Below are 18,450 nucleotides of genomic sequence, written 5' to 3' on the forward strand. Positions count from 1 at the left end.
AGAGGGTTGTCGGTGCGAGTCCGAAGCGTGGCGAGCTCACCTTCTGAGCCCCAGAGAAGGCGTGATAGAAGCAGGACACGTAGGTCATAATGGCCTTCTCATCCGGCCTCAGCGTACCCACGATGTCTACGCATTCACCCAGCGCCCAGCAGGAAGGAGGCGGAGTCAAAGAGACAGAAACAGAGACAGGGTGAAGCCAAAGCCACCGAGGCCACATTAGACCCGGTTCAGGTTCAGGGTCAGAAGCCCCGCCCACCGAGGCCAGGCCGGACGCTGGGGGCGGGACGCAAACACACATCGTCCAACCAGAGGCCAGAATCCGCCTCAGAGTTCAGTCTGAACAGTTTAAACAGCACGAAGGTTAGAAATCTACAAGAAGTTTGGAACGTCAGCGGAAATATTCGACTGTTTATGATATTCGACTGTTTATGATATTCGACTGTTTATTATATTCGACTGTTTATGATATTCGACTGTTTATTATATTCGACTGTTTATTAAATTCGACTGTTTATTATATTCGACTGTTTATTAAATTCGACTGTTTATTATATTTGACTGTTTATTAAATTCGACTGTTTATTATATTCGACTGTTTATTATATTCGACTGTTTATTAAATTCGACTGTTTATTATATTCGACTGTTTATTATATTCGACTGTTTATTATATTCGAGTGTTTATTTCAGCTCCTGATACTCTAATACCAGACGTTTGGATTACATTCATTCTTCTTTCTTTCTTCCTGCCTCACTTTATTCATTTTATCCATCCTTCCTTCTGTCCTTTCATTCTTCATTTCATCCTACCCATCTTCCATCCTTCCTTTCATCCTTTCTTCCTTCAGTCATTCCTTCCATCCTTTATTTCATCCTTCCTTTATTCCTTCAATCATTCCTTCCATTCTATCCATCTTCCATCCTTCCTTTCTTCCTTCATTTCTTCCTGTCTTTCTTCCTTCAGTCATTCCTTTCATTCTATTCATCTTCCTTTCTTCCTTTAATCATTCCTTCCTTCCATCCTCCCTTTCATTCTATCCATCTTCCATCCTTCCTTTCTTCCTTTATTTCATCCTTTCTTCCTTCAATCATTCCTTCCTTTCATCCTATCCATCTTCCATCCTCCTTTCATTTCATCCTTTTTCTTCCTTCAATCATTCCTTCCTTCCTTCCATCCTATCTATCTTCCATCCTTCCTTTCTTTCTCCATTTCATCCTTTCGTCAATCATTCCTTCCTTCCATCCTATCTATCTTTTATCCTTCCTTTCTTCCTTTCATCCTGTCTTTCTTTCATCAATCATTCCTTCCTTCCATCCTATCTATCCGTTATCCTTCCTTTCGTCCTGTCTTTGTTCCTTCAATCATTCCTTCCTTTCATCCTATCCATCTTCCATCCTTCCTCTCTTCCTTCATTTCCTCCTTTCATCCTTCCTACCATCCTATCTATCTTCTGTTCATTCTTTTTTTCATCTTTCCTTGATTTAATTCTAGATTTTCTTGCTTTGTTTAAAACAGTAATGTCATAAGAATCACAATCATATATTTGTCTATTTCCTGGTGTTTTCACAGAGGAAAGGGCTTTAATTTAGCACAGAAACACAATAAATTTACATAGTGATCACTAATAACTGAAATATATTGACTGACACATATTTAGTTTAGGTTTGAATTTATGTTTTTTTTGTTTTTTTTTTTGTTTTAAAATAAAAGACACCCCAGATTGACTGAATTAAAGGTGAATGTGGTTTAATTTTGTCAGTATCTGTTATTTTCTGTGATCGGGTTTAAAGAAGAAGAAGAAGAAGGAGAACACGTGGAATAAGTTTCCACAGTGCTACGTTCTCCTCTCAGCTCTCCTGAGACGACGGTAGAAACAAGACCTGAATCAGCCAGAAAATTAATTAGAGCACGACGAGCAAAAACAACATGGATCCGTCAACGTCCGAAGGGAGGCGAGAAAACACCACGAGGAGACGAATTAAGCGAGTAAAGAAGGATGATACCAACTAAACACTTGGGGTAAATCAGATAAATACTCATCTCTGCACCAGACGTTAAATGTTCCTCAAAGACGTTTGCTCTAACCATGTTCATTTCAGTTAAAATAACAGCTAAAATATGTAAAGTCTCATGTAAATAGCATCAAATATGAGGAGTCCAGATGCAGATGTAGGGATATAGAGTAAAAATGATTAATTCTATGTGAAATTAATAGAAAGTTAACATTCATTCTGCTTTTTAGGAGCATAAACCTCTGAGGATGAAGCGGGTTTTTACTAATGTCGACGTTTATGTTCGTCTACAGTTCAGAACAAGCATTTAAGGAGATTAAGATGTTCTAATAGTGTCTAAAATCATCAGAAAAAACTGTCAAGTAACAAAATCCAGCTGCATAGTTGGGTTTAAAGGCTGATAGAGTTGGGTTTGGACCAGGATCAGGTTCAGATTTGATCGATTAGGTCCCATATCAGTCAATGAATGTGTGGATGTGTAGGAGTGATAGTTTCCTCTCCCATTTTTTCTCTTTTATTTTTTTCATGTTTAATGTTTTGTTTAACAGCAGCTACATTAGATAAAGATAAGATCAAGTTCTTCTAAAGATAAGATCAAGTTCTGCTGGAGTTCTTGACCCGTTACAAATTTTTCCTTCTACTTTGTTTCTATTTTAGCCGACGACTAATTATTCTACAATTAATTGCAATCAACGCCACAAAAAGAGCAGAAACCTGACTATGCTTTATTCCAGGTTTGCAAAAGTATCGGGAATCATAATATCAGTCGGTATAATCATGAACAGCTGCAGATTAAAAGACCAGATTTAGCAGAATTAACTTGCACAAATCAGCAAAAATAAACCCAATCTCACCTAATTTTTGACCGTTATTACTGACCTATCTGTGTATCAGGTTCGGAAAAGCTAAGGCTTAAAAGTAGCACATAGTGAATAGTTCGACTACAAACAAACTGCAACCATCAGGTACATTTAGATGAATATTCATATGATTTCATTTATTTAATTTGTCTAAAATGCCTTAAACTCTGAGTCTAAACCTTCTAATACTGACAGAATCATCACATTTCACCTTTATCGAACTGTGTTTATGGGAGAAAATGGGGTGAAAACATGCAAAATAACTGCACTTAGCTCCAATAATTACCGTATGCTAAGTCTATTTTACCTGTGTGTTGCTGAAGAAATGTAAATTGTGTCTAAAATGAATCATCTTTGACTTTATCAGAAACTAGAAACTGATGAATATTTAAGAAAAAGCAACAAATACATGAATAAATAAATATAAGTGAATTGCTGAATGTCAAATTCAGGAATTAATAAGTAAATGTGGAACTGAACTTTAAGCCAAAATAAAAAAATTCAGGTCTTTTTGGCTGTTTTTCTGTTCTTATCCCTAAAAGTTATTATTTCTGGTTTGAGGCCTGATTTCTTCGATCACCGCTGATACCAATTAATCAGCCGTACTGATCAATAAATGTGATTATTTCCCCTAAATGCTAACAGAGCAAGTGTTTGTTGGTTTTTGTGTGTTTGCGTCCCAGTGAATCCAGCATCCTGGTCTGGAGGTTCAGGACTTTAGCGATGCTGTGAAGAGAGACTGAAGCCATGCCAGGACCCGACAGGAAGCAGCGCCTTGTTAGTATCAGAGGGGTCAAAGGTCAGGGGTCAAAGGGGTCAGCGGGTACCTTCTGCGCTCCAGAGAATGCATGGTAGAAACTGGACACATAAGTCATTATGGCTTTCTCATCCGGACGAGCCGTGTTGACAATGTCTACGAGGGGAAGGGGAGGTTATGAGGAAAACAGGCAGGACACGGGACAACGTCAACGCAAACACAACACGTATGAGCACACAACAGGTCAAAGGTCACACAGACACATTTATCAGCCTCATGGAATGATCTAATGGACATTCACAGGCAAAAGGTGGGGATGAGGGAGAACATGAGGAAGCATTCAACACTGAACATATGAGGGTCAGAGCACTTTAACACAACTAGAGCTGCAACGTAATGACAAAAAAGCATCACAATGAGACAGTTAACAACAGGTGATTTAAGATCATTAATCTATTCATTAAGTCTGTGCAGTTTAAAGGCTTAGTTTTGGTTCTTTTTAGATTATTTGTAAAAGATGCAACGTGATGAAAACCTGTAAAAAGATGCAACAAACAAAAAGGATGTAAAAAGATGCAAAAAACACAACAAAAATGAGGTAACATGATAAACACTGCAAGAAATAAGAATGAAAATGATATGAAAGATGCGATGTGACAGGGTGAAAATGGCTTCAATGAAAATGGGTAAAAGATGCAAAAACTATAAAGTAAAACTAAAGTGACAAATAAAAATGAAAAAAACGTAAAGCATGTAGGGAAATGAAAAGACTGTGAAAGACACAGACAAAAACAACATAAAACCAACAAAAACAGAAAGAAATTAGATGATGAAAATGAAAAGATGCACCTAGAAAAAAACACTATAAAAGATGAAGATGAGTCAAAAATGAAAATGATGTGAAATGCACACCAGGGTGAAAAAGATGAAAATGAAATAAAAGATGCAACGAGATAAAAATGACAAAAAACAACCCAAAAGTGAGAAATGAAGAAAATGCTAAAAACGATGTAAAATGTGTGAGAAAATGAAGATGTTGCAAAACATTAATCAAGAGCAAAAACAATGTCAGAGACACAGGTGGATGAAAATGACATAAAAAGAGAACATAGGAATAAAAATGAGGTAAAAGACACAAATACTATGTCAAGACAAAAAGATTTAGGACGATGTAACACGAGAAAAATGATGAAAATGATATAAAGGCACAAAAAAACAAAAGATGAAAAATGTCAAAAATACAACTGGATAAAATGACAAAAGGCAAAAACATTTGAAAAAAGGAGATTAAATTAAATGTAATAGGGTATAATATAATATAAAATATAATATAAGACAAGAAAAATCACACAAAAAGGATGAAAATATCAGAAAAGATGTTGCATGACATCTGACAAAAGAAGCTGAAACTGTCTGAACCTCAGAAGAACAAACAGAAGCTTCAGACATGAAATTAGGAGGAGGAGGAGGAGGAGGGGGGGAGAGTTTCAGTCGACCCTGGAGACGAAGGCCTCTGGTCCGCTGTAAGAACTGATGGATCAGGTTAAACAACGCTAACATTTACATGCACATCAACGCTGTGACTGGATGGAAGATGAAGATACAACGATGGAGGAGGAGGATGAGGAGGAAGATGAGGAGGAAGAGGAAGAAGATAAGGAGGAGGAGGATGAAGAGGAGGAAGATGAGGAGGAAGAGGAAGAAGATGAGGAGGAGGAGGATGAAGAGGATGAAGATGAGGAGGAGGAAGATGAGGAGGAAGAGGAAGAAGATGAGGAGGATGACGAAGAGGAGGAGGAAGATGATGAGGAAGAGGAGGAGGAAGAGGAGGAATATGAGGAAGAAGAAGAAGAGGACTCGTCTCCATCCAGTAAAAATGTGGATGCCTTAGAAGATGAAGAGGCTTAAATCCCATCAATTCAGTTTTTAAGTCAAAAACACATGTTAATATGTCGGTTCAACTCACTGTTCCTTATAGACTAATGCTAATGCTAACAGCTAATGCTAATGCTAATGCTAGGCGCAGTGTGTATTATGGGTGAAGCACAGACTGAACTTCTCTATGAGAATAATAAAGTAATTTAACCTTTGGTATCAATGTAAACGGCCTTTTCTGTATTTAATGGAAACAGTGTGATCAATAAACATTAGATTTAAGATCCGTCACTGATTGGTTGGACTGCAGTGACGTCACCTCGTCGTGTGCATGTAAATACAGCTGTTTATTAAACCATAAAGAAGCAGAAAAACATCCCATAAAGACAATAAAGCAGACACAGGATGCGACGGTGAATCCTACCTTCTGCGTCCAACATCTTAGGGATGTCCAGGTATTTCTCGGCCACTTCGAAGGCGTTGTTCAGATTAGTCACAGCGTCGTCCTGAACAGCCAATCAGAGAAGAGGATGAGCTTTGACTTTTACAGAGAAAATGAAGACAACGCTCAAATGTAAACACAGAAACTAAATACGATAGGAAAAAAGAAATTAGCTTTTAAATACACGGGGAACATTATGAGATTTTAAGTCATTAAGTAAAATGTTACAAATTTATGAGAAAAAAACTAAAGACTCCTTGAGTTTTGTGCAAAAATGTGAATGAATTCTGAGATTAAAGTTGAAAAATATAAGGAAAATCATTACAAATTTATGAGAAAAAGCTTGGATGTTCTGCACAAATTCTCTCAGATTTACGTAACAATTTGACATGGAAAAAATTCAAATATTGGTTGTTGTTATAAAGTGATATTTGTGATAAATTCCCTGAGATTAAAGTGGTAAATTTACAATAAAAACCCATATTTATTAAGACTAAAGAGGTACATTTACGACAAAGAAAAAAACTAAATTCAAGTAATAAATTTGCAAGAAAACACCAGATATTGTAGCAGATTAAAGTGATTAATTTACAAGAAAAGAAATATGACATATATTTGTGACAATGATTAAAGTCGGAAAATTGTGAAACTGAAGTGGAAGTGGTGAATGAACATGAAAATAAAAATAAATAAAAAATCATTTATAGGAAAAAAAAACCCCACAAATTTACAAGAGACAAACTCAAATACTTGTTGATGCTATAAGGTAATATTTGTGATGAACTGATCTGAGATTAAAGTGGTAAATGTACAACAAAAACTCATATTTACTGAGACTGAAGAGGTAAATTCATGAGAAAAAAACCTTGAATATTGAAGTCATAAATATGCCCCCCCCCCCAAAAAAAAACAACAGAACTTCTATCAGAAAGTGACTAATTTTTAAGAAAAACAGACAGTTAATCATATACTTGCAACAGAGATTAAAGTCAGAAAATTGCAAAAAGTAAAAAAAAAAAAAGAAAAAAAAAAGGCCAAAAATTAATGAGAAAAATCCATGAATGTTTTAGGTTATAAATAAGAAATTTGCAAGAAAAAAAATTGTAAAACCTGACTATTCAAGTCATAAATTTGGGCAAAAACATCTCAAGTTAAAGCCGTGGATTTATTTACAAGAAAAACAAATAAACTGTGGAACTGAAGTGGTGAATGTAGACAGAAAAAAATATGATTAACCCTTTCATGCATAGTGGTCACTACAGTGGACCATTACTCTACAGCTTTAATCTTGTATATTCATGGGTTTTGTTGTTTTAGTTCCATATCAACCAACACAGTGGACACTTATGCATCATCTCATAAACTGCAGTTCATACCATTATTGTAACTTTGCTGTCCTTGATTGGTTCTTGAGTGGAAATCAATTGTTAATATTTATTTTTTGCATATTATCTCCATGAAGTGAGTAATAACTAGTATTAGAATATGTTAAAATGTGAGAAAACATCAGATTAGCTGCATTAAACATGGTTTCATTTCACTGTTTTCGTATCACTTTATGATATTGGGTTTTAAATACATGTTTCTTTGCTTCAAGAATAAAATTCATGGTGTAGCTGAGTGGACATTTTTGTAACTCCATGAAAAACAGGTTGATTTAAAAAAAAAAAAAAAAAATTCAATCACATTGGTTTTTTTTCATGCCTAAAGAGGAATAAAAACACTTAGGAAAAAAAAATCTTGATTAAGGTTCTCATAATTCATGCATGAAAGGGTTAAAAGCTCAAATGTTCTCAGATATTATTTGATATTTTTCAGTCACATTTTAGAATTAAACAGAATATCTTCGTTGTCATGGTAACAAGTACAACAAAATTAAAAGTGCCATCCCATCTGCACACCACACATAAAACCCTCAAATAAACAGGATTTCCATGCGTTCGCTGGTATGGGGTTGTAACCGTGTCATGTCGGACCGTTCAGATTTGCGTTACCTTTCTGAGTTTGTCGTAGTCGATGAGTTCAGGTCTGTGTCTGTGGATCAGGGCGTTGAAGGCGAGGCCGTCCTTCCAACTGTCGCACAAAACATACGTCAGCAAAACGACACAGATTACACATGAAACATCAACTCATGTTAAACACAGATTCATGGAAAACACTGTGTTTTTAGGTAAATAATGATAACAAAAGGCGTTGGTGCATTTAAAGCCTTGAGTTTAGCGTCAAAATCTGACTCATTTAATCTGTTGGTTTGTGTGTTTCACTACAAACAAACAAACAAAATAAAAAAACAATGAAGAAAAGTGATTAAATATCAGCTCTAATATGGTGGTTTAGAGTTGACTTTTGAATCAGGATAAAGGAAAAACCCTAGAATGAACTAATTAACTGACTATTAAAACGATTTTTCTGAACATTTGCATCTGAATTTCACCTTTTAATAAAAACATTATGTCGCTTTAAGATGAAGAATTTACATCTATAACATTAAATCCTATTGATTTTCAAAAACCTTTAGAAATTCCCCTTAAATTACTGCCTTTTCCAAGTTAATCTAATCATATTCATTACACTGGTCAACAACAAATTTATTGTTTAAGTTTTTGGAGCTGATTTAGGATCATTTTGGTGTGCTGAATCCAAAAATCACATTAATTTTGCTCAATCAGGTCAACTTTCTGAACTATGCTACATATTGGCTTTTTAACATTTTTGCTTACATTTATGGGCATTTTCACATCATATGATAAAAAATTCTTTCATATTTCTTGCAATAAACGAGTTCTGAAGATTTTACTTTTGCCAATTTATGATTAATGGTTTTTTCAATATTACAGGTGAATGAAATGGCTTCGACTAGAAGATCTTGCAAAAATAAGCTTGACATATTCTGCTACATCTGCGGTGAATACACCATTGTACCTAACAAGAATCAAGTGATCAAATGATGTTTTTTCTCTTAAAACCTATTTTGGGTGAGAACTATATAAAAAATCAACTGATAAAGTCACAAAAATGTAATCAATTTTGTGAGAAGATCAAATTTTTCAAAATCAAATTAGCAAAAAAAACCTGACCTGATTGAGAAAAACAGATGTCATTTTTGGATTTAGCGGTGCAAAATGGTCCTAATTCAGTTGAAAAAACCTAGACAACTTGCAAAAAACATTTTTTTGTAACCCAGTGTTATCATTGTCCATGTAATTCTCCAGTTCCTCCAGCAGGGGGCGCCTCTCTACAGAACACCACCCCTAAACACTGATCAGCCTCAGTATCAGATGAATGCTGCAGCATCTCCACTCTGTTTTCTTGTTTCTATGTTTGGATCATATTATCAGCATCTGTGTAAAGAATCAAACATCATCCACCTCTGAGGTTATTCACAGACTGAAAAAATACAGCCTCAAATACGTCTGATCAGGTTTTCTTTAGTTTTCTGTGCCATAAAACGATGCCAAAAATAATGAGGTTGTAAATCCCACTGATTTTCCAAACTCAGTCCTGAAGGAAAAATCTGAACATTCATACATTTCTGACAATGTTGTGGTTTTTAAAACAAGCCAAAAAAATAAATTGTGTCGAGCTAGAACTAAAGATTATGTTATCGATTAATTACGTGATTGGACTTGAAAATATAATAATAATAACAACAATAATAATAAATATTCACATTTAACAAACCCTGAAAATAATACATTTCAGTACATTTAGTCTCTTCAGATTTACTTCATAGATCTACACATTCTACATGTTCTGAGAAAAAATTTAAGCAAGAGTTCATGAATGAAGGTTCAGTTTATTTATTTTTCTAGATAAAATATTAAACAAAACTCAGATGGACTCAGATGTTTAACATTATAACATTGTGAACATAGTGGGGGTCAAAGGTCATACGCTACCTGATGTGGAAGTTCTGCACGTTGACGTTCTTGTAGGGGGCGGTCTTCCTCTGGCACCACAGAAGAAGACCTTCCTTAGCAGAGGTCTCTGTAGAGGAGGAGGAGGAAGAGGAAGAAGAGGAAGAAGAAGAAGAAGAAGAAGAAGAGGAAGAAGAAGAAGAAGAGGAAGAAGAAGAGGAAGAAGAAGAAGAGGAAGAAGAAGAAGAAGAAGAAGAAGAAGAAGAAGAGGAAGAGGAAGAGGAAGAGGAAGAGGAAGAGGAAGAAGAGAGGAAGAGGAAGAGGAAGAGGAAGAGGAAGAGGAAGAAGAAGAAGAAGAAGAAGAAGAAGAAGAAGAAGAAGAAGAAGAAGAAGAAGAAGAAGAAGAAGAAGAAGAAGAAGAAGAAGAAGAGAAGAAGAAGAAGAAGAAGAAGAAGAAGAAGAAGAAGAAGAAGAAGAAGAAGAAGAAGAAGAAGAAGTGTTTGAGTTAATAAACTGACCTTCATCACATTCCACCACTCAGGTCCATTTATCTCATTAGGACTCCAGTTCTAAAACAATCTGGTTCTGAAACAGTCTGGTTCTAAAACAGTCTGGTTCTAAAACAGTCTGGTTCTGAAACAGTCTGGTTCTAAAACAGTCTGGTTCTGAAACAGGTTCTAAAACAGTGTGGTTGTGTGAATCCTCAGCTGGATGAAGTGGACAGATGTGTTTGTTTACTGGGACTCCAGAACCGCCGTCGCATCAGGAGATTTAAATATGAGTCAAAACGCTGCTGCGTGTTGGCCGACGCCCACCAGACTTAACTGAAGCCAGGCACTTTTAATTAAGCACCGCAGAGTCGTTACAGACTGACAGGAGTAATAATCCACAGAGAACGGACACTAAACAACACAAACAAACAAACAAACAAACACGGAGGCATCCAACTGGGCCAGGGCCACGCCCACTGCCACCAGGGCCACGCCCACCACCCTCCGAACCAGAACCGCTGTTCTAGATGCTCAGTTAAAGTGGATGTTGTGCTTTCTCTGGGTTTATGTGATGATGGTTTATCTGTGGGCAGATGTTTATTTACTCATAATCGTGTTCATTAACGCTCGACATGGTTTAAAGGTTTAAATCCCTGAAGTGTCAGAGATTTTTTCTATCAGTCGCAACATTTAGAGCTTTATTCTACAGTGAAAATCTGGACAAATATGTTCTTTTCTGCCTGTAGGTTATGGACAGTTGATTTTATTATTATTATTATTGTTATTATTATTATTACCCCACCCACCCAAAGAGGCGGCAAGGGGTATTGGTTTTGGTTTGTTTTTTTTTTTGTTTACACTCTAACAGAAAAACTATTATTTGAATTCATACCAAATGTGGTTTACAGATTGCCAGTGACCCAGAATAGATTTTATTACATTTTGGGGAAAAGTAGGTCAAAGTTCAAATTTTTTATGAATTTCTAAAATCTTTTTTTCCCCCCATTTACTTATAATTTACTTATCATGGGCAAAATTTGAAATGTCTGTAGCGGCAAAAGTACTGGTTGAATTCATACCAAGTCTGGTTTATAGATCGCCAGTGACCCAGAATAAATGTCATTACATTTTGGGAAAAATAGGTCAAAGCTTCAATTTTTTAAATCCCCCCCCCCCCCATTTATTTATTTATTTATTTACCAAGGCAAACAATTAAGAACAGATTCTTATTTACAAGTGCAGCCTGATCAAAGAGCAATGGCTCCTTGGGGGGTAGGGAGAGAGGAGGCTAAAAGTAAAAACAGGTTAAATAATTACAAAAACAAACAGTTAATAAATAAATACATCACAACAATAACAGTGAGACATCATGGGCGAACACTGAAATGTCTGTAACAGCAAAACTGTTGGTTAAATTCATACCAAACTGGGTTTATAGATTGCCATTTCGTATGCAACTGAGCTACTGTGACCAGGTAATTTCTAAGTCTGAGTCTAATAAAGCGAAACGCTGATGAAGAGGCGCCTGATGACGAGGGTTAGATTCCGTTGTCTGTTCGTGCTGTGTTGGAATGCAGTAGTAACACCGTTCCCATCGTCATCAGATCTGGTTTGTGTTGGCCTTCCTCCATCACTCCTCACATCAGTGTGTCTGGGCTCGTTACTTCCACTCTAGTTCCCACAACGCCTCCTGCATTCACACATCTGCATCCAACCCCCAAGCCCCTGTGCAGTCTGTGCCCTTGAGCAAGGCACGTCTCTGCTGCTGCCGCCACCGCTTTTCACCAGGGTTTGCACACATTATTAAGGTCAAATTCAAGCACTTTTAAGGGTCATTTTCACCTTTTCACTGGGTCAAATACATATCAACAGGAAAACATATACTCAGGATTATTTCTATCACAATATTGTACATTGTATTATACTATAAACATCTACAATTATGTTTCATAAGAGCAAAATGTTTAGAAGTTAAAGGAGAACACAAAGTTTTATCCAAAAAAAAACAAACTGGAAACCGCTTGTCGTTCTTCAGACACTCACACTGAGACAAAAATTAAGATAAAAATGCACCTAGAGTCGACCTGAGAACATCTGGAAATGTTCTTTTTTGACATAAAGTCTTTGGCTTGGCATCTAAACTGGTAGAGTTCATATTAAAAATAAATACAGGGTTCGTACACATTTCTCAAGGTCAAATTCAAGCACTTTTTAAGCACTTTTAAGGGTCATTTTCACCTTATCACTGGGGTTAAATACATATCTACAGGAAAACATATACTTAAGATTATTTTTGTCACTTTTTATCACAATAATGTACATTGTATTATGCTATAAACATCTAAAATTATGTTTCATAATAGCAAAAAGTTTAGAAATTAAAAAGGAATGCAAAGTTTTATTAAAAAAAAAACAAAAAAACAAAAAACAAAACAGGAAATCATTTGGCCTTCTTCAGAGACACTCACACCAAGACAAAAATTAAGATAAAAATGAACCTGGAGTCGACCCGAGAACATCTGGGAATGTTCTTTTTTGACAGTTTTATTTTCTAAAATCACCTCTCTGTAAGTAGCTTTGGTTTGAAATCTAACCTGGTAGAGTTAATATTAAAAATAAATACAGGGATCGTCACATTTTTCAAGATCAAATTCAAGCCCTTTTAAGGGTCATTTTCACCTTGTCGTAGGGGTTAAATACATATCTACAGGAAAATATATACTTATGATTAATTTTGTCACTTTGTATCACAATACTATACATTGTATTATGCTATAAACGTCTAAAATTATGTTTCATATTAGAAAAAAGTTTAGAAATTAAAGGAGAACACAGAGTTTTATCCAAAAAAACGGGAAGCCACTTGGCGTTCTCCAGACACACTCACACCGCGACAAAAATTAAGATAAAAATGTACCTGGAGTCGACCTGAGAACACCTGCTAATTACAGGGTTCCTACAAGTAGGATTTAAGATTTTTTAAGACCTTTTTTAATACACTTAGAACAGAATTTAAGGTCCATTTCACAGCCTATTGCATGGCCATACTGGCACAAATTTATGAAAATGTATTGATTTACACCTTGTTTGTCACCGTCATTTCTCACCAGAGGCTGCAAAGTTAGAGATAATCGGTTCCTAATTTCAATATAAATTGTCGGGTGGAACTGAGTCGACTAAAGCTCCTGTCTTTGCAGTTTGGACATTTAACAGACACATTTAAACACAACACAGCCAACACATTTATAGCAACAGAACAAGACCTACTAAATCAAATTTAATACCGTTAAACACTTTAAGGTATTAAATGCAGATTTGGAAATTCAAGACTTTTAAGACTTTTTAAGACCCCGCAGAACCCTGTAATTACCTTTTTTGACAAAGATTTATTTTTCAAAATCTATGACTTGTCTTTAAGTAGCTTTGGCTTGAGTTAATATTATAAATAAATAAATAAATCACATCACAGAGTTATAATTTCAAGCACTTTCAAACACTTAAAGTAAAATTCAAGCACTTTCCAGACCTTGAAAACACAACATTAAAACTCAAGCATTTTCAAGGATTTCAAGCACCCATATGAGCTCTGTTTCACTACGCGGATGAAAATCGACAGAGGGTTTTACCTTCTACAGAGATGTCCTGGATGGCGAAGCGGAGGATGATGGTCCAGATCATTCCCAGGGTCATCTTGGCATTTCCATCCACGATTTCTGTACAGACACATAACGAGGCTTTAATCATTCACCTATTTTTATCTAACACATGAAGCTCACATATCAATCTGCTCTTCCATTTATTAACGCCAACACACCCACTACGCCAACACACCCACTACGCCACCGCCAGATCACCAGGATTTAAGGACTGAAGGACTAAAATCTGCTATTTTCATTGTCTTAGTATGCATCGTCCATTATTCTGGACAAACTGAAGGAATACTGAGGTTCAACAGACTAGAAACAAGTGGAAAAGTTTTCCAAAGGATTATTTTTGTCCATTTCAAGCTTTTTTGAGAAAGTTACAGCTATTTATAGCTCAAGGGGATCAATTTTTGTCCAATTTTATATTCTATTTTCTCATCTTAGTTTTCGTTTTTATAATTTTATATTTGTACTCTTCTTATTTTATGAAGTATTGTTTTTTTTATTAGGCAATGGCTACTGCCACAGTGCTGTGGCACAAAATATCAGTTTGTCCAATGCCACAGAGTCAATCAAACTATACAAATTCTGCACTATGAATGTTGTCCCAGTGGCCGATTTATATTCATCAAAAACCCGGCAAATTCCTCATATGAGGCAAAACAGTCACCACGTTCATGTCGTTTGCCTTCATGCTGTAACTGAAAGTGTGAATAGGCACAAACCGACCCCAGAACTGGTCCACTAGTCTTTTTTCTGTAAGTGGATAGGCAGATGGCATGTGCGATACTTATTGTCACAGTACTGACAGAAGAGGGACAGGTTACAGGTTACCAGACTACACAGGAGATAACGAGAACGCTGATTGGCTCTGTGATAACAGACGAATGAGAAAGTAGTCCCATAGTACTGTGGACATAGACATTACATTTTTTATTAATACTGTTGCACTGACTGGAGTACTAGTCATATTTATTCAATTCATTATTATTATTATTTTTTCAATATTTATCCAAAAATAAATGCACTATTTCTAGATAGAGTTGAGTTCATACATATACATACTGTTAATATTGTGTCTTCATATTTTATATATTCTCTCTTTCTTTCTTTCTTTCTTAATTCCCATTGAGATTAGGAATCTCTTTTGTAAGGGAGACCTGGCCGAGGTATCAGCCATACAAAGTCCAACCAACATAAAACACATACATGATACACAATGACCAATAAAACACAATAACTATTCAACCATAATGGCATCAAGAAAAACAGTGACATTTGTCCTTTACTGCATTCTCCATGATACTTTTAAAATCATTAATAGAAATAAATGTATGTAGTTTTACAGTTTTTTAAAGATTATTCCACAACCATGGTGCATGATGGGAAAATGCTGTTTTTCCACAGTCTGTAGAACTCTCACTCTACTTTTAGCTCTATTCTTATTTTACTTTTGTAAAATGGTATATTTTATTTTCTTATTTTTAGTTTTTATAATTCTATATTTGAACTATTCTCATTTCCTAGTATAACAAGTATTGTTTTTTTTATTAATATTGTTGCAATGACTGGAGTAGCACTACTAATTTCACTGCACACATGATAAAGGCTATTCTATTCTATTCTATTCTATTCTAGAGCTGCAACCAATTAATCGACGGAAAGCGATCCAAAAAAAATTCATTCAGCCACAGTTCTCCTGAATCAAAGCTTTGTTTCCTTCATGTCTCTGCTGTTAAACATTGGTTCCACTGTTGTGTTTCACACGGACACTTATTGTGATGCACAAAGAAACTTCAATTCAGGAAAACTGCAATAGAATATTTCCCTTCAATCAATTCGAGTAAATTAATCGAATCGTGAATTTTTGCATTTGCTTCAAGCATCTAATCAATTAATCGGTTGCAGCTCTGTTCTATTCCATCAATTTGACATTTGTTTTGCCTAAAAATGGATGAATTTACCACTGAATTTAAAAAAAAACAAGTAAAACTTAGACACTATTTTTTTGTCCATTTCAATCTTGTTCTGATAAAGTCTATTCTGACTCTGATCACCCAAATATGAGATAACCAGACGATACACTTGTCAGAGTCATAATAACAGTCAGATTCATTATAAGTGCTTGGGTTTCAGGTGTCATTAGCTCATCTTCCCACCACGATCCACAGATACTTTACAGCCGTAGTATCAGGACGGTACGTCATGTGTATTGATTAGTTGCTAGTGTGTGTGGAATCCGACCTGAACTACATGCCTTCGGTCTTCGCATTCTTTCACCCGCTTCATTTACTACTTTATCAATCACCGTGTGTGTCGACTGTCACTGTGGAATGAGTTTCACATCACTTTCATTCTTTGTGGTGATGTTTCTCATGTTTGAGCTGACGTCTCGTCCTCTCAGCTGACTTTATTCTGCCTCATTAGTTTCTACTGGAGAAGCGCCACGTTAATGGGATTTTAAGAGTTAGAGAAAGGAAATACGCACGTCTTCCTTTCATTGGATGAGACATAAACCCTGTGTTTTAACTCTCAATATATTTAGTTAGCTTTATAATATATTCCAGTAGTTCACATCATATGTAGACATTTTAATACACTGAAGTACTTAGAATGTGAATTATGTTCAGTAAGTCATGCAATAATCTTCTGTTCTTGCAAAAGCAAAGCAACTTTTATGCAACATTTATGCAATATTTATTCAATATTTATTCAAAAATAAATGCACTATTTCTATATAGACTTGAGTTCAGAGATATACAAACTGTTAATATTGTGTCTATTCATATTTTGTCTTTTTTATTCTTATTCTACTTTTAGCTCTATTCTTATTTTACTTTTGACAATAAAGGCCAATCTAATCCATTCCATTCCATTCTATTCTATTCTATTCTATTCTATTCTATTCTATTCTATTCTATTCTATTCTATTCTATTCTATCAATTTGATATTCATTTTGCCTAAAAATGGATGAATTGAATTTGGATGAATTGAATTTAAACAATTACCGTAAAAATTAGATTTTTTTTTTTTTTTTTGAGAAAACAGACGAAAGCCTTAAAAAAGCCCTATACATAGATGTTTTCCAGATGATTGTTTTTTGTCCATTTCAAGCTTTTTCTTAGAAAGTTAGAGCTATTTATTGGCTCAAGGGGATAAACTCTCTGGTTTCCTCCATAATCACTGCTATGAAACACAATGATGCAATAACAAGATTACATTAAATAAATACATAAACAAACAAACAAGGGAAAAAAATTTGATAAATATATAAACAAAAGACGAAAATGAAAAAGTAAATAAAATGACATGATACATATGGTATAAATATGGTCTATAGTTTGTAATTTATCTAATATTTCTGAATGAGGAGTAAATATATTTGAAAATATTTTAAACCCAACATGCCTGATCTGAACAGAGGTTCAAGGTGACATCATTCAGTTCATGAGGATGAGGTTCATTTCATTTCATATTTAGAATTCTTTATTTATACAAATATTTACATAAATACCAAAATTCTTATATTTCTCTTTATATTTTCACTTGTGTTTTTTCTGTGTTTTTTCGCTGCACTTGTCTTGTTGTATTTTTGCTGCCGTTCACTGTGAAATGTCTCCACGGTGGGACAAATAAAATCTAATCGTATTTGATTGTATCCTCATTATAAAATCCCTCCACATGCTTCCAGTGGTGTTTCCTGTCAGGGGGTGTCTCATACGGGGGGGGTTCTTCTTCTTCATCTGTTCTTACCTTCGGCTCCAATCGACACCAGTTTGACTCCCTTGCTGGCGATGAAATCCAGGGCTTTGTTGACGTTGTTGATCTTGTGGACCCTCATCTTGCCTCGCTCAGGCTTGGGTACCGTTCACCTGACAGACAGAACAGAGGGAGTGAGTGTCAGGACCAGAACATGTTTCCACAGGCTCAGCAGAACCAGCGACAGACAGGACGGTTAGAGTTACAACGGCGTCGCTGGCAGCAGGAAACAGAACACCAAAACAAGAAAGGAAGTTCAGATGATGTTCACTGCAGAAAACCTGCAATTAAAACCCAGAAACCTCAAGGCCAAGGCGTCATAAACAATGACAGATCTACAGCGGGGTGTTCCCGCCGTGACCCGTTCATACCTCCGATCCATCACTGACCCTGGAAACCTTTATTTATACGTATTTATTACAAGTCACTGTGATATAGTCCTTTAATGGTTTTTACACTGCTTTTATACCCTTATACCGCTTATATCTCTGACTTCTATTTTGATTGTATCTTTGACCTTTTATACTTGGACTCTGAGACCTCTGCATAATAATTCCTATGTACCTGAATGTGTACAAATGGCATGTTATGTTAGGTTATCTTATCTATCTGCAATGATCACACAAGTTGGGGAAAAAAAAAAGAAAAAAAAAAAAACCGCTTTCTACTTCCACTGATGGCTCAGAAAACAGGTCAAACCCATAAAAACCCATTATCCACTACTTAAAATAATATCCTATATTCACTATTT

General features: G+C 35.5%; 1 protein-coding gene across 1 annotated transcript in view; it reads right to left on the reverse strand.

The window, feature by feature from the left end:
- The window catches only part of LOC115431561 (alpha-actinin-4-like), a 41,181-nt gene extending 23,384 nt beyond the window's left edge, over window positions 1–17,797 (reverse strand). The window contains exons 1-6 of the mRNA XM_030152004.1: window positions 17,694–17,797; window positions 13,922–14,008; window positions 9,847–9,934; window positions 7,942–8,020; window positions 5,930–6,011; window positions 3,701–3,786 (exon numbers count right to left, since the gene is read on the reverse strand). Of these exons, the coding sequence (XP_030007864.1) occupies window positions 3,701–3,786; window positions 5,930–6,011; window positions 7,942–8,020; window positions 9,847–9,934; window positions 13,922–14,008; window positions 17,694–17,781 (510 nt within the window). The 5' untranslated portion in view covers window positions 17,782–17,797. The remainder of the gene's footprint in view (window positions 1–3,700; window positions 3,787–5,929; window positions 6,012–7,941; window positions 8,021–9,846; window positions 9,935–13,921; window positions 14,009–17,693) is intronic.
- Window positions 17,798–18,450: the final 653 nt, after the last annotated feature.

Source organism: Sphaeramia orbicularis, chromosome 13 (assembly GCF_902148855.1).
Source record: "Sphaeramia orbicularis chromosome 13, fSphaOr1.1, whole genome shotgun sequence".
NCBI lineage: Eukaryota > Metazoa > Chordata > Actinopteri > Kurtiformes > Apogonidae > Sphaeramia > Sphaeramia orbicularis.